Below are 24,957 nucleotides of genomic sequence, written 5' to 3' on the forward strand. Positions count from 1 at the left end.
TCCCAGGGCCCTGCACTGTGGCTGGCTGCTTCTACAAAACAGGTGCCATAATCCATTTCACTGCATGGATCAATAGGAGTCTAAATTCCATCCAGCATCCCTGCTTCTGTCTGTGAGCGTCTTTTCCTTTAAGTTTCCTCTCTTCTGCTCTATTTATAGCCTTGGTGTTCATCCATCCGTTAAATCAATACGCATATTGCAGCTGCCTCCAGTCAAGATTATAGTATGAATATTCTTCACACATTTGTCATGATGTTGAGATTTTGCTAGAAACTCACAGTTGCAGCAGCTGTGTCTGGGGTTTGAAGGAAGGTACAGGTTGTAATTTATCGTTAAGTGGAGCCCATAAAGCATTTTGCTTATATCAGAACGCGACAGGGGATATTTATCAAGGATGCACACGCGTTTCCGCACAAACGTGCACGCGCTCACGCACAAACGCCCACGTGCTCACACACGCATCTGCTGAAAAGGCATTCTATTAAAACAAGGAAAGGTGCAGCTAGTCAGATCCCCGGCTATGAAGTCAGAGAGCAAATAAATTATGGAAATAGACTCTGACACACTCGCATCGTGTCTCCCTCTAAAACACAACCACAACCACACACACATTCACAACATGTTTGATTTACTCCAGCGGGGCTTTCAGTGTGCTTTTTATGTAGGCGAGTTCTGCTCTGAAACTCGTATTTTTTTTTCATACAACTTTTTCAGACTTTTAGACATAGTAAGGACAAGTACGTGTGCACAAACTGAACTTAATAGAAATGAGAATACAGCAATATTAGTTCCTTTATCAAATGCATTTAGGAATTTTTCAAGGCTCGGATTGACTAAACATTGAAAATGAAGAGATGTAAACTGCTCAGAGAGAGGTTATGTGAGGGTGTTTGCATTGTGTGTGTGCATGTATAGTACCCGCTGTCTGTGAACAGAAACTCGAGGTGAGTCATGTAGACCTCCCACAGAGGAACATTGTAGCGCTTAGCCAGAGACAGAGCGATTCTGTACACGTCGTCCTCCAGTGTCCTAAACAAACGCACATAAAAAGGGAAAAAATGATCAGATTCCATGGCATCAAAACCAAAAGTGAAAAATCACCTCCACTAATAAGTGATACAATGTATAACTCAATGCTTTGTATGCCAAATGGCAAAGTCTTTTAGCTGAGGAAACTGGAATCAGGATCATTGTTTCTTCCAGTAGGTGTGATTTATAGGCTTTATGCTTTCAGGCAGAAACCATAACTCTCAACTTTCCTTTGTACCTTGTCTGTATCAATTTTCTTTAATAATATTGATATGGAAATGTACTATGGTGTGTAATGCTGCGTAAACACAGTAAGAGGAATTAGGTTGTAATATAAGAGCCATTATAGAACCAATAATAGAAATTTTGGAAAGAAACTATCATAAAAAAGTTTTTTAAAAATGTAAAATACGTATCAATATACACAAAGGGAAATACAATATGACAATGTACTTTAAAAACAATATGTGTGCAATGTATCATCATTAAAAAATAGTAAAGTTGAATAGCTGTGGAGTTTGAAATAGGTAGAATTGTGCAGAAAACACAGTTTAGACAGTATATTCCCCCCCCCAGTATTTACTCTGTGAGGCCGAGGATGGTCTCCTTCTTGTAGTCCGAGTCGGAGCTGAAGCGCTGGACGTCGACCCCGCGGCCCAGCCCCTGTAACACCTGGGCCTGGGTGAAGTCCGTCAGACGCTCGTTGTACACATTCAGCTGGCTGATCAACTTCTGCAGCTCCTCGGGCCAATCAGAATACGCGGACACATGCTGTGTGACCAATCGAATCAGCTCCTTTGGGTCAGCCTGTGAAAAGAGGAAGAACATTCATGTTTACACACAAACTGCTGCTGGCATCACAGGGTAAAGGGATGCGAAGCGAACGGTTTTGCTCAAAGACACATTTGCTAATCCTGAGGATTGCTATACTAAAAACTGCTCTGAATAAAAGAAAATAGAACTGCAGATGCAGAGGTCTGAACTACTTTCTGTATAAGAGTGAACACATTGGCTACAGGTTTTAAACTTAAATATATCATAATGATTGTTCCTTTACTTATTTAAGCACAGGTATCAAAATTGTTAGGATGTTAGCTTGAATTCATGTTGCGAAAGAGAGGAATATCTTCTCCTGGACAAGAAGTGAAATTTAAAAAAAAGTAATGTCACTTAATCTCAACAAATACTTTGGGTCTGGGTGTCGATATGAGCTTCTTCTTTTTTTTGTCAGAATGAGTATGGAACAATAAAAAAATAATCTGAATTGAAATGTGTGTTTCCATCCACTACTGCAATCCAAAAATGAGGAGTTTGGGGCATCAAAATAAAGTGCTTATTCTAAGTTTTGCAGAAGAAGAGTTGATGTCATTAAAGGGCACCAGTCAAAGCAAAACTAATGAAAAAACATGTTGAAATGGGATTTGAATATAATACATCCCCAGTGGAGCTTGAGTCACAATAAATTCATGGCTTCATAATCTTGTTTTTTTGTTTTGCTTTGTTGTCCATCAGTAGCACTTTGCTATGATGTATTCTAAACACTAACCTCAGCCAAGCATTGAAGTTATATTTGTCTCCACTTAAGCTTACCCAATACCATATGCTAGTTTCTTTATATAATTTAAACTTGATATGCTCAGCTTAGGGAAACAAAAAGGGTCTTTGAGCACTGGGAAAAGCACTATATAAATATGATGTACTGTTACGATATAAAGATCTTAATTGACAGACTCCTTGCTTCAAAATCTCTACCTGTCTTTTCTTTCGAATGCAGTTCTTACACATAAAGCGATGTAGGACATGTACTAAAGTTTAAACATAAGCAAACTGCACTCAAGGTTTTTATCATTAAACTTTGTCAAGCACTGTGCTTCAAACCCCCTGCACTGCGTGATACATAAAGCTTCACAGGGCTTTTGCTGCTTTGCCGGTACAAACTAATGAGGCTATTTTCACAAATGGCTGCAATTTTCAAAAATTGACATGAAAAGGTAGAGGAAAGCAACCACCCTGGCCTTACTTTTATAACTTCTATAATTTTGCTTCCAGGAAGCAATGACTACATCACCTGAGTTAAATGGCTAAACAAAATATATACCTTTTTCTCCCTACAACTCTTAAAAATATGGGTAAGCGTAATTGCTATGGTGATTCAGGGCTATGGGGAATTTGACGGTGGATACACATTTATGATTGAGAAAGTCATGCGCAGGGAGCGGTATGTGAAATCGGCATCTCCCTCATCACCTCTGTTCTAATTAAATGAGCTCCTGAATTCGGTTTTGGCATCTTATATGCTGTCGCCCAGCAGGAAGAGATGGTTTATTTGTTGATCCTATTTGCATAAGGTAATTATTGCTCCTGGAAATGTGTGAGCTCGAACGCTGTGCGTGCATGTGTGTGTCATTCTCAGTGTGTCTCTTCCTGCTCTCAGCATGGGTGCGGGTGTGTGTCTTTAGATGTGGCCTTAGCGGCAGTTAGGGTGGCAGATTCACAGTTCAAAAGCAGGACAGGAGGGAGAGTAAGGAGAAGGAGTAGAAAGAGGAGAATATTAAAAGTGTGAAAAGTCAGAGGGGGGTACAGGATATGAGCCAGGAAGAAAGTAATGGAAGGGATGGAGGAGGGGAGAGTATTTGTTAATGCTGGCATCCTTTTGGAAAAACTTTTGAGACAGGGAAGAATAACATGCAAAGGAGAACATAGGGAGAAAGAAGAAAGTCTGCTGGAACTGCGATGGACAGGCAGCTGTTTGAAGAACTTTATTGAAATAACTCTTTCATGACGAAATACCGTTTGCATTATTTCTCTGTCCTTCATCTACAATATTTTTTCCTTTTGGTGATCTGGTTTATGTCCACCCATACCTTTCAAAACACTAGTTATTCTTGCAGTCTCAAAACCTCATTCCTTGGTAAAGAATCTCTGAAATACTTTCTAATACGTTTTTGTTGCAATCCCATTTAGTCTCCAAATTAAGCAAAGACAACACGTATTCTTTGGTTTCTCTTCATCTTATATAATTACACGCTTACTTAATTTTAAAGTTTCTTAAAAAGCCACTTATAGTCTTACTTCAAAGGGAAGGATGTATAAACTGTATGTCAAGTATAATTGCATGAGGTACCATGTGATGTTACACAGCTGGGAGGAAGACAGCTTCCTCCAAATTCCCCCTAAGCTATTCCACCGCTGCCATAGGCTCTTTTTTTCTATGCGCCCCTCCTTCCTGTGATGCAGCTAAAGAGGGAACAGGGTAAAAATAAAAAGCCTACGCCTCAGTCTCTAATCTTTTCATCCATGCCTGATCTCTCATTTTTCGCTCTTAATTTCCCATGTTATTATATTTTAGTCACAACCCTGCATCCATAAATAATGTTTTAGAGAAATCTCTAAACCTTCTGGTTAAATATGTGAAAAGAAATACTTTCTAGTTAGCACAAAACTATTGGATAAATTAGACCCTATGTTGGTAATAGAAGTAAAGGCAACACATCACCAAAGTTATTATATGTCATTCTAAGGGCTCAAACTAAATATCAAGCCAATCCATCCAATTGTTGTGGGTGGTAAAAGAAAAGCAGGGGACTCATCTGGGAGCCATGATTGTCTTTAACAAGTTGAGCCAATCTAAGTAGAATTAAAGATATGTTTCTCAACAGGAGATACATTTGACCTGCTGGTGTTGCTAGGTCAATACTAATACTGGGATTGCCAAAGCTCGTCCTCTAAGGAGTGGGAATAGTTGGACTAAATGTCTTTAAAATCCTCAGAATACTCGTATATATATTGTCACCCTCATGGTAGATGGCAGACCCAAGTCATTAGGATTCCTCCTCTGGGGACCATGAATGTCTGTATAAAACTGCAGCAGATGTCGAGTAGTTGCTAGGATTTCAGTATGGACAAAATTGGTCCAACAGACCGGGTGAACGCCATGACCATCCTACAGATTTGCTGCTTTTGTGGCGGATATACAATTTCTCCCGCCCTTCTCATCAGTCTGGCAGTCCAACGATGTATTAAGTCCTACTCTAGATTCATTGCAAGAGAGGCGGATCACAAACAGTCGATTTGTTTTCATTTTCGCAAACCATCCCCATAAGCAGTTGGGACGTAACAAGTCTGATACATTCTCTTTGTGATTATTTTGTGCATTTCATCATCACATCATTAATGCCACACACACACACACACACACACACACACACACACACACACACACACACACACACACACACACACACACACACACACACACACACACACACACACACACACACACACACACACAAACACACACACACACACACACACACACACACACACACACACACACACACACACACACACACACACAGCATAGATGTTAAAACATTGTCTCTCTCTGTATCGCTAAGTGTGGTAATGATCAAATACAGTTCATAGAGACACATGCATGCCTTCCGTCTCTAGCGTACTAATAATGATCTTAATGGGTTGTGTTTATGTCATGCCTCACTTATACAGCTATACAGTCAGTGGCCTCATTAGCACTAATTCGGAAAATGGTGTGTACAGTGCACATAATTAGGAGGAATGCAAGGGGGAGAGAAAGAGGGCAGTGATTTTAAAGGAATAATCACTCCATAAACAGGGCCGCAGGCTGCACTGTGGGTCATAATACACCATGAAGGAGACTGATCACCAGCATGCGACAAGACACAAGCAAAAGGGGCAGGAATAACTTATCAGTCAACCCAGTGCATTTAATCTAAGGTATAGAGACTAAGCAGGTTTAGACCTTCTGATTCAACAGTAGCAGTGCTTTAAGAGTGCATATTTTTCTAATAGGGCCCTTTCTTTCAGCTATTGTGCTTTACAAATAATAAGTGTGGTACAAGGGTACAATTTGTACAAGTGCACCATTTGAAAAGAAAAATATAGAGAGAGACATTTCAGTCATTCAGTTTGCGGTGCTTTTTCGTGATTGGGAAGTCATTCAGTCTAATTCATTATTTCAATCAATTCAACAACAGGGAGATAGCGCAGTGGTCCGGCACCGCCAAGGTCAGCTCTCACATACAGCAGGCCTGTTGTCGCCATGAATTTTACCCTCTGTGAAGGCCGCGGGCAATGCCAAATGTCACTAGATGTAAGCTAAGTGCTGTTTCCTCAAGTAGATCTCGATGATATTAGGGAAACACTTATGTTTTAGTAAACTTGATTTTACCAGTCTTAAAATCTCAACACTTTGTCTACATCGTTTAGATTCCCTTCAGGTTGAATCCCAAAACAAATGTATACATCTAGGTAGAAATATAATGTCCAATGCGCCAACTGCATCGAAGTATATGACCTGAAAGTAAAACTTGAATCTCTCAAAGCAGTTTTTCTGCATGATATACTCCACAGTCATGCTCTGTGTGTCTATAGTGTATTGTGTATGCCTTAAACGTACACTTCTGCGTATGCACCATGACTGTGAGTGATCAATACTCAATGAGAGGATGGCGACTGCAGGCGAAGATAAATGGTTGAGTGAAAAATCTCAATGTCTTTACTCAGCACTTTCGGCTTCACATTCACAGCTACCATTATGCTAAGCATGAGGATTCCTACAGACACACACACAAACGCACACACTCACACATTGACAAGTACAGGTAAACAGACATTAACACTTACAGAAACACAGGCTATTGTGCAATATTGTGTTAACACTAGCAGCAGAACAATTACGGTAAAGAGCACCTCGATTTCGCAAACAAGCACTTTAGTCAGTATAATGAAAACTTCCAGTGCGAGCAAGTGGAAATCAGCTCATTATGCCCTGAGGAATAATGGAAACCCAGCATCCGTGTCATTGGGCCTGATGCTGCTCTGTCATGCCCACGAGCAGAAATCGGATGTGAAAGTAACTGCTAAAGACAATCAATGGTGGGAATCTGCACTTCTCTCTCAGTAGCAACACGACCTAACAAGGCTAAAAGGACAATACTTTAGATCACCTAAATGAAAAAAAGCTCAATAATTAAGTAATGCACACAGGCACCAAGCATCGCTGCACCACCTCAGGGCTCGAGTATTAATATAGAATCACTGGGAGATATTTGAGTGACTCAGGGACCACTGTTTTATTTTCCCTGTCTGAATAAATATGCTAGATGTGACAATACGCCTCAAGTTAACCTCCAATTTTAGAAAATGTCCTGGGTTTTTATTGAGGAATATATTTAAACAGCATTTGAGGGATTAAGGAGTAGGATAGTAGGTAGAAGAGAAAGATGACAGAGTTTGAAATTGAAGGATCCTTTTCCATTCAGTTTAACTGGTTCATTTCATAGATTTAGCCATGGTTTCTAATGGTTTTGACAACATTTTACTCACCAATGGATTACTGAGGTCTGGGAGCATGGTAACATTGCTGAAAAAAACTCCATCAAAGCTAAGAAAACACAAACTAAGGCGAGTCTGTTTTCCCAGATTGTCTAAGCCACTTAAATTGGAGGCCAAACCAAATACGGATGTCAGAAATAATCCCTCATTGCACAGGATATGTGTGAATATAATCCCATCAAGCATGCTGAAAAAGATCACTAATTTTGTATTCTCCTACAAGTATGTTTGGCTGAGTTGGGGGCCAGTATAAACCATTTATGATGGTCTTACTTGCCTCTTCTTACTGAATGTGCCACACTCCCAGATCTCAGTAATTAACAGTTTAAAACCAATGAATGCCAAAGAACTAAAAGGGAGAAATTGTCCCTCAAGAAAGTTCTAGGTTCCTTTCTGTGGAGCATGGCCCCCCCCCATTGCTACTAAATAGCTACACTATACTAGAGGGTCAAATACAGAAAGCCAACTTCCTCATATATTCCCCTCTTTCGGGTCTCTATAATATATAATAAGCGAGAAAAGTCCAACCAAATAATCTTTTAAACAAAAACAACTACAAATGTCAAAGAAACAGCTAACAACGTGTCATTGAAACTCCATTTTTATGTTGGGAATTAGCAGGGTTTCATTGCTTTTCAAATGCCATTGCAGTTTTCCGCTTTTCTCTATTTGTAAATCGACTGATTCATTCATTAGTGTAGGGATAATAAGAGAAATTCAGCTAATTTGACAAAAAGGCTTCGAAAATAGATTCCTTATCCTAGCTTTAATAGTGATGACACACCATGCCATTCAAAGGTATCCAAATAATGGATTTTCTCTGTTTGTTTATTAAATAGGTTAAAAAACAATCTGGTTTCGCATTGCAGGAGTGAAGATGTGGATGTTAAGGTGTATGTGCTACTTGTGCTGTGTAACAATGAGGATGTAGTTACAGCATGATTAATGCACGGTAAATCCTTCCTAAAAGGTTTTTGTTACTGTATGATTGAGTCAAAGTAGCATACATATTTATAATGGGTGATGATACTGGTTTTATCTGATGTATTACACTATTTATGCATAGTCATTGTCTTATAAAACATGGTCTGGAAGTGAAGTTGACTTAATTTATTTCAGTCATTCCTTCACATTAAGCTTCAAAGTGTTCTTTCTGCAGGTAGTGTCAGCTCCAAAAGCCTTTAATTCTACAGAACGGTGAGAAAACAGGCTGTTGATTGAGGCTTTAAAAACACATCAAACACCTCGAGTAAACCCTCAGAGAGTTGTGCTCCTATTTGCAACCAAACGACTTCTGTGTCTCGAGTGTTTGGTGTCGTATTGCTCGGGTATGAAATTATGTGATCGTGAAGAGAATTGAAAAAAAGCTTGAGAGTTATTGAGACAGTGTTACTGCTCTTCAAGTGGAGAGTGGGAAACACTTGGAGACAGCTTAACACACCAAAACACACACACACACACACACACACACACACAAATACATGTGTCAAAGGAAAGCAGATCCAACGCTTCATCACCCGCAGATATGTAAGCCTGCAGTCACACACACACAAACAATGCACTCAATGCTACATGCACATACATATTGGAAAACTATAAAAACATGTCCCCTCCCCCCCCACAACTTAATTTGCAATGCAAAGCAGGCACGTGCAAGATTTGATAAAGGCACGCTGTCATACATATCTGAAATTAAATATCACATGCCGTACAATGTGTGCCCTTAAAAGATAAGAGCGAGCGAGAAAGCTAAAGAAAGCACGAGAGAAATGTATAAAGTATGCGCATTCAAGATAGTATTGTGGACGGTGACGCCCGAGATTTGACAAGAGCGAGACCAGCCTATGGGGGGAGGGATCTGAGCAGTGTCGAGGGAGGAAAGATAGCAGAAAGAGCAACATAATGTGGACAGAAAAAAAGCAGCGCGGAGACGCGAAAAACAGAACTGTCATGCTAACAAAGATATTCATTAAACTCACAGTGAACAAAATAAAGGGGGGGAAATGACAGAGGGGGGTGGGGGGGGGGATGGAAAAAGATGGTGAAAGAGTGGAGGAAGATACAAGGCGTGATGGGTTGAAAGGTTTTCATCCCTCTGACTTCTATCAGTGTTTAAGAGTTGCCAGTAGTTCATCAATAAGAGCAGAGTGAAAGAAAGACCTGGAACACACCGATAACAAGCACACTAAAGACGGAAAACAACTTGAAAAAAAACCAAGAAATTAGCTAAAAATGAAGACAAAGCAGAGTAGGAAAGGCTATTTACAATTTATTTTTAAGTTAATGGACCGTAAATTCACTTTAGGCAGAAGGTTGAAGAGTGTTTACTGCTATTAGGGTTGCAGAAAGGATGTGTGTTCCAGTGTGTGAGGATGAACATGTAGTGTTGAGTATGACGTGTTGGTGTGTGAGTGTACACTATGTGTATTTGTGTGCACAGTCCTGACCTTGAATGCCAACCGGGACACATTTATCCACTTCTTCTGGTGGCCTTTTTCCCTCTTCCGCTCTTTTATATTTCAACGTTTTACCTCCCCTACTTCCACCTCGGCTAAAACTCATGAGAGCCACACTCCACTCAAGGAAAAGGTCAGAACCATTTCTTCTCTTATTCTCCACCTTATCCCCCCTGCCACTCTCCTCTTCCTCCCCCTGCCCACTTGTATACTCTTTTTCTCTTCTTGTTTGCTTAGTTTTTCTCACTTTGTAGGAAGAAAAGAAATGGCCTTGTATCGTTTCCAAAAATAACAAGTGACATAAGGGTGCCACGATAACCGCTAAATACATTTAATTTGCTATTTCCATCAGTGTCTGAGAGCCAGCGTCGCCAATTATACAAAATGTCTTGCTTCTATAATTAAGACATCACGGGGAACACAATCAATTTAACACACATATATTAACACAAGCAGACACACATGCAAACACATTTACAAACAGAAGCATAGGCATACATAACAAGGCTGGTTTTGGATTTAATCATAAGTCGTTTACTATGCTGATGAGTAAAAGGATAATTATAGTTATTTTTAACATGGGCACTATTATCCCAGTTTGTTCCATCATTACGTCTCATTGTGTTCATTTGTTTTGCCGCTTACATCACAGCAAAGCCTGTTGTATCCCTGCTTTGCCACGGGCAATGCTTTCCATCGATGAAGCCCAAAAATATGTATCATTTAAAAAGTACCTGTAATGACTCAGATTTTTTTTATTAAGAGAGTCCCACTGGTGTGACTGTCATTAAAAGTTTGACAAAAAGTATCTCAATTAAAATAACTTTATTTTAAATTCTAGTTTGATACCCCACATTTAACCAGAAACTAATTTGGAGGAAACAATCAGATAATGATGCAGACAATAGCTTCAATACAAAGCTGAAACTAAATGATTAATTATACTGCATGGCTACTGTCTGTATGTGAGTATATGGTTATGTAAAGACATGTAGAAACAGTATTTATTTGGTAAGCTTTTGCTACTTGAAACATTCAAGGGTATTAGATGCGTAGAGATGGAGAATGGACTGTATTTATAAAGAGCTTTATCTAGTCTTTACAATCCATCAAAGCGCTTTACAAACTACATGTCTTTCTTCAACCGTTCACACCTCATTCATACAGAGCAGTGCCACTGGCTCTAGGAATCAAACATTCACAAACATTTATTCACCGTTGAATGCCATCGGGAGCAACTCAGGGTTAAGTATCTCGCCCAAGGATACACCGACATATTGACTGCATGAGCTGGGACCAAACCCATAACCTTCCAGTTGAAAGACGTCCACACAGTGAGATTTCTCTTCTGAATAAACTTTTTAAGGATGGTTAGTAAGGTCTGGGGTCAAGTGTTACGCAGACGATACACCCCTTTAATACTTCTACAAGGTTGGACATGATCCCTTGTTCCATAATCACTTTAAAAAGCTGACGAGTTGTGTTTCCTGGTTATTTACATGCACTTTAAAGCATCCATCTAAGAGATACACATCCTTCTGCTGATTTTCTAACTGTTCAGCCGACTGTTCCTTCTTTGATCCTTTCAAAAGTCACAGGCACCCACCTGCCCACTTTCTCTTTAATAGTGTCTCGAGCAACCCTGTAACACACTGTAACCATGGGTGACACAGCGCTTTGCTGTGGAAAATGCTCTAAAAGAGACTGAAGAGCAAAAACCAGCACAGAGCCTCTCTGGTTTCAAAACACTTCTTCAAAAACCGTCTGCTCAGAACAGACCAATCGTTTGCAACCTCTGTTCTACCCACTGCTTTTAACTTTGGGATTTGTTTTTATTTGTGTGACAAATGCCTTGCAGTTTGATGTCAGTATGGTAATTCAGTATGTCTTTTATTTTTGTTGTTTTGGGTCAGGTTTAATTTATATTTTGATGTTCAACGATGCAGAACGTTCATGTCACCCATGTCAATTTCATTGTGGCAATTAGAAGGAGCATGGAAACTCAGACAAACCTCCCCCCCCCCCCACACACACACACACACCTCAGCATAATACGCAATAGCTCCATTCGCACAACCACCCACACACATAATGGGTATTTGATTCTTACCTGATAGAGAGCGTGGTTCTTGTCCTTCAAGCAAGGTATGAGGCGGGAGTAGATCTGCAGGGAGTAGTAGTAGGCAGCCAGCTGGAGTGATAAGGCGGAGTGACACTGTTTCTCAAAACACCTGTTGGCATCCAGCACCTGGATAGATGCATGGAAAGATATGAATAACAAAGTGTGCTGGTTGTGAGAGGGAAAAACAGGTCAAAATGCTAATACAATCCTTGATTTCAGTACGTATTCCACTGGAATTAGATCAATCCGTCACAGTTTTGTTTATTATTTCCAAAATAAGGAGTTGCTACCTAAAAGATCCACCTAAGTAATCAATATTAGTTTTGGTGTACGTGACATTAAGAACATTTTCACCCCTACTCACATCACTTTTCAATGGGCAACTCAACCTGTTATATATGTTGTGTTCAAGGCCACCAGACTCCAACTTGCAGAACATGGGAGTTGCTGTTCTACCACTGCCTCGATTGGTTAAAAGTCTGTGTTATAACTTAAGAGGTTAGTGCTTGTGGCAATGATAAGTGATCAACATTTTCTAAATATGCAGTATACTTTAATATTGATTTGCTAGATGGCACAATCACGTTTTGCGGCTGCCCCTTTTTATAGAAGTACATTACTTAGCCTCTGTACTTCTTTCTGCTTCTCCAAACTGTGAGCAGGCCGACAACCATCTTGAATTGTAATACAATGACCTTGGATAAGCACCTCACACCAACCAACTTCAAAAGAAATGTGAAACTATTTTTAAATCACTTTAATGGCAATTATGCTATGCACAAAACCCCGTGTTCATTGGGTCCAACAATGCAGACTGTCAATAACGTCTATTCCAGGTGGAGTTAAAATGCTCTAAATATCAATGTAATATAGACTTGAAGGAGAGGGGAAAGTATAGGATATACAATGTGTGTTGTATGACAAACTGTGTGTTGTTACAATATCAGGCTTTTCGTGAACTGCTACCGTTATATGTCATTCAGTGACATTACTCCTTTAAAGTGTGGCTTTATTTGGTATCCTGATGATGGCTAACACAGTAGCTCATCTAGAAAGCTACGGAAGGATGTGGATTCATTTACTAATTTGCCAGAATCTCAGTATAATACAATCACACTTTTACTACCAGAGCCCGTTGGTTTGTGCGTCCAAGAAAAAGTGTGTCCACCTACCTGAGGCAAGGCCAGTAAGTAGGACAGAGCCAGCATCATGTCCCGGGGAAATGCATCATTGGCCAGCTGCAGCAGAACTGAAAAAAAGGATAGAAAGAAAGAGGGGGAAGAAAATACTTTAACTAAAGCACTGAGGATTAGCAACCAACCCTTCCCTGTTGGACGAGTTTCATCCCACATTTGTTGAATACAGACGACAGTGCTGTCAGAACACACCTCTCTGTGGGACGGACAAAAGAAGGTAAAAATAGAGGGAGATAGGAAAGAAAAATGAAGAGGCTAAGTCAAGAAGCGACATTACAAAATCCCCCGAGTTCTGGTACATGCCCATATTGTTGCTGGGCTATTGTGTGTTTGCATATGCTGTGTACAAGTGTTGTGTGCTGTATGTATGGTTTATTGCACAGGGAGTATTCATTATTCAGAGCAAGTACACACCCACTTCTAATAAGTGCTCTTCAGAGGAGTCCAAACTTCATTTAAGTGCTTTTTCAAGTTGATTCCCCCTGAATCCCAAATTAGCCTATGCATATTGACTGCAAAGACAGGCAGAGGAGTTTGATTATAAAGGATCAAAAATGCGTGCCTCATTGGCAGGAAGTCTATTAACATGTTTTTGAAGTGGACAGTCCAATTCCAAGAGGACATGTAAACATGGGTGACATCTCATTTGAAGGGTGGAATATTGATTAGGAACAACCGATACGATTACTTATAGCAAAAATGTTGTCACAAAGAAGTGTAATATTTGAAATATATGTTTTGGAAGGGAACAGTCAGAAAATAAATATTTAAGGACTTTTACCAAGAGGATTAAGAACATTGATCCTAAGGTCAGGCTTTAGCCTGACTTAATAGAAGAAGTTAGTGAACATATAAAGTGATTTACAGGGTGAAAAACTTCCCCTTAATCATTATTATTTTTTAAAACAATGTTTCTTGTAATATTTAAGGTAAAAGCTTCTTGTTTTCAGTTGTAAATAATTAAAGCTCTGGAAGGGCTGGGTTGTAAACTGGTTATCAAACTGCTTTTTTCTTTAAAGTGAGCGGAAAGCTATGTTTATGTACTTGTAGTAATCCTGCCATACTCCGTAAAATAATCAATTTGAGATAAAAAATAAATCCCAACGTTTCTTCGCTTGCTTTACTTGTTTGCAGTTGTTTCTTTGAGCCACTGAACTGTCTGGCAGAGACGGTGATGTTGACTGTGAATAAGAAGTTCATACTTAAACTCTCATAGTCCACCTTAATGTATGTAACTGTGTTCTAGAAATAAATATACAACTTTGTGAAGCGAATGGCAATTATGCTATACGGCCAAGCATTTGACCTCACAAAGAGAACAAAAAACAGTTTATATAATTATCCAAAAATTACCCCCATCTGCGTCAGCCCCATATGCAAGCACGTGTAATGCTCTGCAGCTGTGAATTACTCTTCCATTTACCTTCAACATTGCATTCTGGGTAATCAATATGGATCAACAGACTCATAACAAGCTTGGACCATCAACAATTGTTGTAATATAATACTTGCTGATTTGTGTAAACGTGACTTTGACAATTTTCAATGTTTAAAAAGTGCTAAAGTTATTATTTGTTATGGTTTGAGGACACAGCCAATGTTTTCGGTGTCCCTAAGAATGATGGGATTTGTAGTCTAGACGGAGCTTTGGGCAGTGGGATGGACTTTTTTCTTTCGTTTGCCTTCAGGCCACAATAGGCAAACACAAAGATGCACTCCCACATACAGACATTCACACACACCATCATGATTAAAAGTAGATGAACACCAAACACTGTAAACACAGAAACTCCCTCAGTTAATCACTTGCTAACTCCCTGTGAGGAAACAGTGGGAGAGAGCAGAGAGGAGCAGAGAGAATCACTTTGTAGTCTCAGACCCAAGGAGAACAAAAGTCTCTGTTGGTGATAAGAGCCTGAGAAAAATGGAACAGTAAGAGTGATGGAAAGTGGAGCATGAACACTGGGAGAGAGGCGGGGAGGGGACAGTGGGAGAGAAATAAACTGTAGGACAAAATGCACACAAATACTTGTATGATAGGGTCAATACCCGACACATATATCTGGAGGTTTGGTGTGTGTACTTGTGAGCAGAGGCGGAGTGATGCGCCAGCTTATAAAGCCATAACAGCTCTCTAAAAGCAGAGTGCCCACCCTCCTCCTTTTTCCCCTTTTGCTCTTTCTCTCCCCTCCTCTCCTAGCCCCTCGCGGGTTTCAATGAGCTACACCTCAGAATGAGCTGATTACACGCCTCTCTAAAGCTACTGATACCATCGAGACAGGAATTACCAGAGGGGTAAACACACACACGCGCACACAGAATAGATAACCCTGACTTAAAAGCATACAGTATTTCTGTGTGAGGGAGAGAGGAAAACGGAGAGAGTGATAAAGAGACACCGTGTGAGAGTGTAGGTCTGTGTCCAAACATAGACACACTTCTGCTCCTGTGTCAGCTAAATCGGGCACATTGTTAGCGGGAAGGTGAGACATTGACTTATCACTATATCCCCTGTGCAGGCAGTGTGAAAAACAGCTGATTACGACCTGGTCAACTTGCGGCAAATGGCAGCCTTCCATGCTGTGTTTGTGTGTGTTGATATGTGTATGTGTGTACGTGTGTACGTGTGTACGTGTGTACGTGTGTACGTGAGTGCGTGCCAGAGCGTCTCCCTTGGCTCCTTACTCAGCTCAATCCTATTGAGTCACTTTCCACTTGTGTCATCATTAATTACCTCCGCCTTATCTGGGCCAGGTGAGAAATCAATACATTTATTGAGGCCATCTCCTACTCTGTTTTTTAAGGATAGCCGGCGCGGCGGGCTGATATGCGAGTCATTAATCGAAAGGTTGTTATCGGACGTCTACTCCGCCTTTTTCTCTTTCTAAACACGTTGCGCTCAGCGGCAGCTCCGAGGGGAAGGTGACTTTTTCAGAAGAGAGTTGTTAGTTTGAAAGACCACAGCATAGAGATTCAAGATTGTACGCACACCTGCGCATTAGAACTGGTCAAACGGTCGGAGTGTGTTGTTGAGGGTCAACATATTAGTATTCAAACACACACCACACACACATACATTTGCTCTTTATTTTTGTAGTGGCATTGATTTTGGCGGGCAGATGCGATCCATCACGCAGCCTGGCCTTGATGTTTTGACTTGATGCTATCTCTCCGGTATCGCCCAGGTGACGTGTCATTATTTACTGTTGCCGCGGGATGCATGGGTACACATTAATTAATCAATGTGAGGCTATTCTTCCAATGTTGTCCCCTAGTCCACCACATACGGGCTCCCTAGCTAGACGGATAAGGAGAGGGCAGGGTGAAGGGTGAAGGGGGGGGAAGCAAAAAGAACAAACCTTAATGCAAATACCGCAGCTTCACTTAGAAGGAGAAGTAAGATCTTTAACACCTCGGAAACACATGGTTACTGTTTTTTAAATTCCTTGTTAGCATTTAAGAACTAAAACCCATGAGAAAACCATTTAGTATGAGCCCGCCAGCAAGCGGACGTGTGAGATGTTGCCAAATCAATGTAGCAAGAAGTCACAAAACATTCCAAAGACATGAACAAAGCCTGTACTGAGATGAATAACCCTTTTTTACACGTCTTTCTGTAAATGTGCGATTTCTTTGCACACACATTTTTTGGCCACAACGTGGGAATTCACACTGAACTATGAGACCACCAACTGGTTTTGTCCAATTTCCGCTTTCAAAACAGTTCATTTAAACAACAACAGCCTTACAATGTGCAATGACTTATATGCTAGGAATAGAAAGAGAAATACGTTGCTGCAGATGGCTGGAATATGCACACAATATGGTCGGTCTGTTCTGCAGCAAAGTTTGGTTTTATTTCCATCACAGCACGGGCTCAGTGGAAACAACATGTAAAACTCCTCCAATATTATCCCAAAACGATCTCAATAGAGTCTGTAACAGGTTTTTTTAAGAGCAGCCATGTGGGAAATCAACCCGGTGGAACAGGGGGTTAAAATACAGCTGGCATTTTCATTTCTCTTCAAAAAGAAAAAGGCAAGTATTTGTTTTTAATATGTTTATCTACACAAGTGTCTGTGTGTGTAACTAGCAGTAGTGCAAAGTAACTAAGTACATATACTCAATTATTATATTTTTTAAAGTAGAATTTTAAGGTATTGTGCAGTTATGAGTATTTCCGTTTTATGCTATTTTATAATTCAGGACACTTTGGAAGCCAATAATGTACTTTACTCCACTAAATTACAGATTCAGTTTGGTGTGGTCTGCAGGGGCAGCAGCATCTCGGTTGCTGACAGGAAGAGACTGAACAGACTGATAAGGAAGGCCAGCTCTGTGCTGGGGAGTCCTCTGGACACTGTGAAGGTGGTGGGAGACAGGAGAATGGCAGCCAAGCTCTCCTCCCTGCTGGACAATGTGTCCCACCCCCTCCAAGTCTGCCTGTCTGCACTGTGCAGCTCCTTCAGCGACAGGCTGCTGCACCCGCGGTGTCTCACGGAGATATACCGCAGGTCCTTCCTTCCTGCAGCGGTCAGACTCTATAACCATCATGGCCCCCGGTAGACCCCCACACATATAACAACACTGACTCTAACACCCCCTGTTGTGTTAATAACTGTGCAATATATATCTGGCTGCTATACTCAGAATGATTTCTGAGGTCTATTTTTGTGTATTTTGTGAATTGTGTGATTCTTGTATATATATTTGTTATCTTGGGTGAAATATTAAGCTGTCTTTGGCTCTTTCTGCTGTACAATATTTCCCCTCTGTGGGGCGACTAAAGGTATTCTGATTCAGTTACTTGTTACTCAACAGATTCAGATTATAAACCAATACTAAATATAAATTAAACTAATACATTAAAATTGGTATTTCATTCTAGGTTAAACAATAAAGCAGTAATATGCAAAGTGATTAAAATGAGTCAACCTTTTCTAGATGTGATAGGATTAATGTATTAACACATACAATAACATTATCCAGTAGTGCTAAGGTTCACATTAGTATTTTCTGCCTCTACTGTGACATGTTTCCGAGCTTTAATGTTCCAAAAGCTCTTTATCTTTCTCATACTGCCAGTGCTGCAGCACCTTTTTTTATTACCTAGTACCTGTCTGAAACCAGAGCCAAGTCTGCTCTGATTGGTTAGCTGGTCGGCTCTTTTGTGATTGGGCAACTGCTTAGAGATGTGAAATGTCCCGTCCCTGAGCCTATCACATCGAATGTGCTGGAGTGAAGGTCAATGGAAGCGCAAGTGTTACATAGTGATGTCACTATGTAACGGAAGTAAACAAAGAAGACCAAGGGAGGGGATTCAGCAGGGTGGGGAGTGTGTGGGAGAGCAACCTTCTCTGTGGGGATTTTGGCCTTTTCAGACCACCACAAAAACTCACTACAGGAGAGGGAAAATCCCCAAAAGCGAATAAGGGCCCCTTTAACATGTATGATTCTGAAATAGGCTATAATATATAACCAGTACTTTTACTCTTAGTTCTTTACGTTTGTTGATGAAAATACTTTTGAAGCACAAAGTTAACCTGTATTTTTCCCTATTCGTATTGCTACTTTTACTTAAGTAACGTATCGTCCCCAAATGGTAATTCACTGTCATATGTGCTAATGCATGCTTACCCTCTGTGGCAGGAAACAGGGTCTTTCCTTCAGTTTTGGCCTCAGCCAGTTTGCCAGTCCTCAGCAAAACCTCTGCAAAGTTTTCCTGAGGCACATCTTTGTAGGACGAATACACATCTTGACTCTGAGAGAAAGACAGGAGAAGAGAGAGTGATGAATAAATACCTAAAAATCATCGTGATACTGAGGGGAATCCCATCACGAGGTACAGCAGATCAGAAAGTGACACAGCGATGTGATTAAGAGCGTCTTAATTCCCAAGGATAAGACAGATGAGAGATGGAATAAACACATGAGCTAAGTAAAGCTTTTTTAAGATGGAGCATTTAGATAATTCATTTATAAGATTGTCTGAGAGGGGAACAATGAAGTGTGTGCCCTCGTCAGACTCAGAGCTCCAACACAAATTGTTTCCCGTCTATCTTCTCCACTCGCTCTATCCGTCTTTCTGTCTGCTTGGATTTGTCTCTTTCTCTCTCAATCAGCCTCCCTCCCTCCCAAAGTCTGTTATTGGAACTGTTGAGGTAAAAAACAATCCCATTGATCAGCCGGCTCATAGGCAGATGGACGTGGGGAGCCGTTATTGGTAGATGGATGATGGAAGATGGATGAATGCTGGAGATGGAGCGGAGGAAGGGATTTGGAGAGGCCTATTAAAATGTCATGAGAAGAGATGTATCGGCCTGCTCTGTTTCCCCTCGCGTCCACTCTTTTAGCTATCCACATGATTTGTGTCTCCGGGTAAAAAGCCCAGTCACAGCCCAGGGCGACCATTTTCTAGGCATAAAGGTCAAACGACTTCTTTTCTTACTTTTCTCTTTTTCTACTTCAATAACTCCTTCTGTTGACATCCTTTACTCTATGATATTTATATTATTCATCTCTCTGCCTCCGGCTAGAACATAGAGAACTTCTCCTGTACGTGTTAGATGATGCTGTTAATGTAAAGAAAGAAAGGAAGAAAGAAAGAAAGAAAGAAAGAAAGAAAGAAAGAAAGAAAGAAAGAAAGAAAGAAAGAAAGAAAGAAAGAAAGAAAGAAAGAAGAAAGAAAAAAGGGAGAAAGAAAAAAAGAGATAAAAAGAAAGAAATTGAAAAAAATGAAAGAAATAAGACAGAAAAAAAGGAAGAATCTCTGTTTTCCTGTAAACTTCTAAATTGCTTTTGGCATTGAATCTACTTGCTCTGAAATCAATATTCATTTAGTCTTAACACTGTTTTTGAAAGGTATAAGTCACAGGAGAAAAAGAGTCTAATGAAACGCCTTAAGTTATAAACCATCTCAGGCGTTTTTGCTGTAATATAAGAAGGCAGCCTAGGGTGAGACAGGAGAAATAAGTACAACAGGGACGCGAAGGGAAGAAAAAAATAATGAGCCGTGATGAGACACGCTGCTCTGCAGCCACTCACCAGGTCTACGCAGGGATCCTCAATGAGTTCCTGATAAAAGGGGCTGCAGCCTTGTCGCTGTAGGTTGGAGTTCTCGCACGCTCCTTCTTCACTCATGGCTCCTGCACCGTGACCCTGAGGAGCCATCAAAACATCATTAAACTTTCACAACATGCCCACAGCACTGTCATTTCTCACTGTCCCACAGCTCACATCCTGTCCGATTTTCCTTGGCTTTTTTCTTAGAAACCTACGACCACGAGACGGCCTCACAAATCGACCAGAGACTCCATCAATCTCCGGCACGGCGACCACCGGGCTAGTCCAGCTGCCGGCGAACAGCCAAATATTGAAATATTCAACAGGCGGGCTAATTAATTATGCAAGATATGAGCTCTTGATTGGTTGTTTTTGGATGAGGCCTATGAAGAATGTGAGATATGGGACAGGGGCAGACAGCTAGTGTAAATTACACACAGTCCCACACACACACACACTGTGCAACTAGGGAACAAATGGAGTAAAAAGGAGGCATGAAGCGAATATATTGGCAGTCATTGCTCTGGTATTGCTGGCTGCTTGATCATCTCTTTTACTGCAGGGGTTCTCAACATTTCGCAACTTAGCTACTTGGTAACATTTGTGAGGAACACTTTTTCACATACCTCAAAAGAAATGCATAACATGTTACAAATAAATAAAGGAGAAACATGTCTCCTCACCTAAATGCTAAGAGCGTTAGAGTGCACAGGGCTGTTTTCAGCATCATTATTTATATTAAAAAATCCGGATACATTTTTGGTCACTGCAACCGATAGACTGTAAGCTAGAATGTAGTGTTTTCCTGGTTATACAATATTATTGGTATGGGGATTATCAAACATGACATGAAATTATGCATTTTAATTTGATGGATTTAATCAATGTGAATTCTTGTGCACATTTATCTTTCTAAATAATCCAAAAAGAGTAATTCATCCAACCACTTGGCATATGCGGCCTATTAAATGGAGTTTTAAAGCCCCAAGTTTGGGAAATACTGTATTTAAACATGCTTTAATGCATGTTTGGGCATACATGATCACACAAAAGTCAATACAGCACATAAAACACACCCACATGTTGTTAGTTAATTCATTAGGGACTTTATTGCCCCTGCCCCTGTCTTCAGCTTAAGTCAATAACAACAAAATGTGTTCTTACAAGCGGCCGGAGGAGGTTGAGCGAGTCCTTCCACCAGCGGTGGTCGCTGACTGCGGTCAGCACAGCCTTGGTGGTCAGTCCTGTGGTGGTCAACACCTTCATGGTCTTAGCTGTAGTCCTATGCAGGAGGTCCCCTGCAGTCCCTACAGAGGAAGAGCTGGCCTGGGGCCGAGCAGGGGACAGGAAGGATGAAAAAACAAAACAGCCAGGTTATTCTAGTGCTACTCGTGTGTCACTGCAGCAACAGGAGGGTCTTTGCTCATCATCCTGTATTAGTACAGAATCCTCTCAGTGAAACAGCTCAGAGGATTGCTATGATCGCTACATCTGTATTGTTCTATTACACCAAAGGACACATTTGAAGCTGAGGACTCTCGAGCATCAGTGTGGTATTAGACATGGTTGTGCTCTGTTTTTTATTAGGTACTTGAGTGGAGCACTTCAATAAGCATCGGTTTGTTTGTGTACTGCGTGAGGGAATTACAATATGCACTGCTCTGGCAGCACAGAGCCCTCCAAGCCCTGCATGAGACAGTGAGTACCTGTTCAGAAAATGCTCAAAAAGGTTGTGCAACGTTAGTCTGGGGAAGATGCATTACACAAGGAACATTTTTACTAGTGACAAACATTAGATTGTAAAGTCAGATACTGTCAAACAGATTAATCATTGACACAAACACAAGGGCTTTCTTTACTTAAAGGAAATATGCTTTTTTGCTCTTTAGCGTAGAGTTAGATGAAATGGATACTACTTATTTGTCTGTAAAATATAGGGCTACAGCCTGCAGTGAGTCAGCTCAGCTTAGCTTAGCATACAAACTGGTGGTTGGAAGAAAACAGTTAATATAGCCCTGTCCAAATTTACCTACCAGCACTTCTAAAGCTCACTATAACCAAACTGTAAAAATGTCCAATATACTGTTTTATGTAGCTGGACTATTTAAAACTTCCTGGAATCACTGCAGGTTTTCTGGCCCCCAGCCTAGAAATAGTCTGGCACAAAAGCCTCTATAAAACGACAATTTTTAGTTTTAACACTAAGATTATTTTATAGATTAAATAAAAAGGAAACACTGGTTCAATTAGTGAGTTTAGAGCTGCTGTTAGGTGACTCCTGTTATCTCTGGACCGAGTCAATCGCCTTTTGGCACGAGTGGTATACATTTTTTTATACAACAAAGTTTTCATCAATACAAATTAACAAATGAATGGTGCATTGTACTCTAAATTGCATTCTTGGGAGTTTTTTGAAAGTGCGCCCCAAGTTTTCACGGCATGCTGGTTATTGCACAAAAGGATTTTAAAACCAAATTTAGAGGGCCAGTGGGCCGGGGCCAAATCGTTTAGTGCCTTTCATCAATACTTTATTTGACAGGGGATTGAGAGTCAGGGAATAAAAGGAATCCAGAAACACATACATTTAAGATGTTTGTTAAAAAAAACATCCCCTACGGATCCACATCTAGGGCGTAAACAACACACAAAATGTGAGGAGTAGGGACATCAATACACTGATAAAATGACAACAGACAGTTTCAAATGAGCACCCATCCAGGCACAAAAAGGGGATGCTATGCAAGTCATGAAACATTAACACCCACTCAAGGCATCATAAAGCTGGCGGTGCTGAAGGGGAGGAGAAGGGGAGGCATAAATAAACCACACGGGCTGAGCGACTTTAACACTAGATTTACACCTCATCAAATATGGAGCGATAGGAGAACACACAAACTGGAGCAAAACACAGAGACACACCCACACAGGAGCGTAGAAGAGGCATCTAGACAAAGAGCTATAACGTTAACAAACAGGGAAAAGAATACAGGGGAAAACACACACACACACCTTCACAGAGTCTGTCTCGTCAGCCTCTCCTCGTCCATCCTCAGTAATAACAGGCTCCATTTGATAGTTAACTGCCTGGTACAACACCTAGAGGACAGATATTGGGAAGAAGAAGGGAAACAAAAGAGGAGACTTGTTGTATTATCATTGTTATTATTATTATTATTATACAACCTGTTATTTTAGCAGCGCAATCACATAGGAGGACGGATCAATTAGATCGGGTCTAACTGCTATGAATGAAAGGCAGAAAGCACAATGGGGAAAGTTTCCATGTGTTCCAAGAGGGAAGTAAAAAAACAACCAACAATTGTACTTATGGCGAGAATGGTCTGTCAGTATCTGTTGCATTTACTTCATGTTATTAGTCATTATTTGATATGCAATATAGCAGTATTCCTATTACGGTTTTAATAATTAGCCATTAGTTTTACTAATTGTGGTTTCACAGTTGACTGAGTCAATTTTGAATGTCAGGGTTATTTGTTTATTCATCTTTTTATTTTGAATACAATTTTCCCAATTTTTGTAGAAGCTCACTATTAAGGATGTACAGAGTTTGAAATGCAAAGGCGATGTTTTAAATGACAATTTAAACAATGGCAACGTTTTTGTTGTTGTTTAGATCTTTTTTTGTTGTTATTTACTCCTCTTTTGTCAAACCAAGCCGCCCTTCTTAACGCTATCCTCGTACAGGCACAGATTTAAAATACACACATTATAAAACAATCTTCAAAATTACCTTTAACAAAAGTGTTTGCATCGAAAGTGTTTTGCAGCAGCTATGAAACAAACCTTAAATGAGCTAAATGTGAAATGTGACAATCAGCAATTGCAAAATTGGTGCGACACGCCAGAAAACCTTCCTCCACTGCCATCAGTTTCTCTAAAAATACACGTACTGTAAGAATTCATGCTGTTTTATAAAAAGCCGTATTGGCCAGGCCATAATGAAAGGGAGAGAGTGACCTGTGTTTGCAGGTCACTGGAGGCAGCCAGAAGGCCGTGGATGTTGTCAGGGGGGCAGTGGGTGAGGGAGAAGGCTAAAAGCTCCTGCCGGGCCTCCAGATCTCCATAGCCCTCACACTGACCCAGCAGACTGCACACGTCCCACGCTGGACTGTAACCTGAGGGGAAAACAGATGGAGGCAGGGTGGGAGGGGAGGTAGGGTAAAGTAAGGGTAAGTGAGGAGAGGAGAACGAAGATGATGAAAGAGCAGGAGATAACAGCAACACGCAACAAATAAAAAGAGGATCGATAAAAATGCTGTGCGGCAAGAGAAGACGACGCAAACTCTAAGGTCAAATATAAACACACTTATTGACTCGGTTTACACACACACAAAAATATCCCCCCGGAAGGCTAAGCAGCCGTCCTTTTTATATTCTATTGGTGTCCTTCCATCCCCCCTGAATCCTATCAGATAGACGTAAACACGTACTGTAGGAAACCTGCAAAACAAAAATGCAGAGGATATAATGTTGCACTTTTTATACAACAAATGTATCTTATGTAGCTGTAATTCACGTTTAGGTCTAAAGCATGTTTCCTCTTGAAAGAATTCCAGCCTGGCGCATTGTTCTACATTTGTTGCAGATTCATCACCATCAGAAAGCCAGCCTGACTTCATTCTTACAAACAGATTCAATTATTTCCACTGCGTCGCAGACAGAGAACACCGGCGCTTATCTGATTACACTCCCCTTT

The 24,957-nt window shown here is 40.6% G+C and overlaps 1 protein-coding gene across 1 annotated transcript in view; it reads right to left on the minus strand.

Moving 5' to 3' along the window:
* nbas (NBAS subunit of NRZ tethering complex) overlaps positions 1 to 24,957 on the minus strand; it is a 153,615-nt gene that overhangs the window by 62,012 nt on the left and 66,646 nt on the right. Inside the window, exons 35-43 of the mRNA XM_063902089.1 lie at positions 24,219 to 24,376; positions 23,250 to 23,336; positions 21,405 to 21,566; positions 20,223 to 20,336; positions 18,816 to 18,939; positions 13,155 to 13,231; positions 11,971 to 12,108; positions 1,613 to 1,836; positions 919 to 1,029 (exon numbers count right to left, since the gene is read on the minus strand). Of these exons, the coding sequence (XP_063758159.1) occupies positions 919 to 1,029; positions 1,613 to 1,836; positions 11,971 to 12,108; positions 13,155 to 13,231; positions 18,816 to 18,939; positions 20,223 to 20,336; positions 21,405 to 21,566; positions 23,250 to 23,336; positions 24,219 to 24,376 (1,195 nt within the window). The remainder of the gene's footprint in view (positions 1 to 918; positions 1,030 to 1,612; positions 1,837 to 11,970; positions 12,109 to 13,154; positions 13,232 to 18,815; positions 18,940 to 20,222; positions 20,337 to 21,404; positions 21,567 to 23,249; positions 23,337 to 24,218; positions 24,377 to 24,957) is intronic.

This window comes from Eleginops maclovinus, chromosome 15 (genome assembly GCF_036324505.1).
Source record: "Eleginops maclovinus isolate JMC-PN-2008 ecotype Puerto Natales chromosome 15, JC_Emac_rtc_rv5, whole genome shotgun sequence".
Taxonomy (NCBI): domain Eukaryota; kingdom Metazoa; phylum Chordata; class Actinopteri; order Perciformes; family Eleginopidae; genus Eleginops; species Eleginops maclovinus.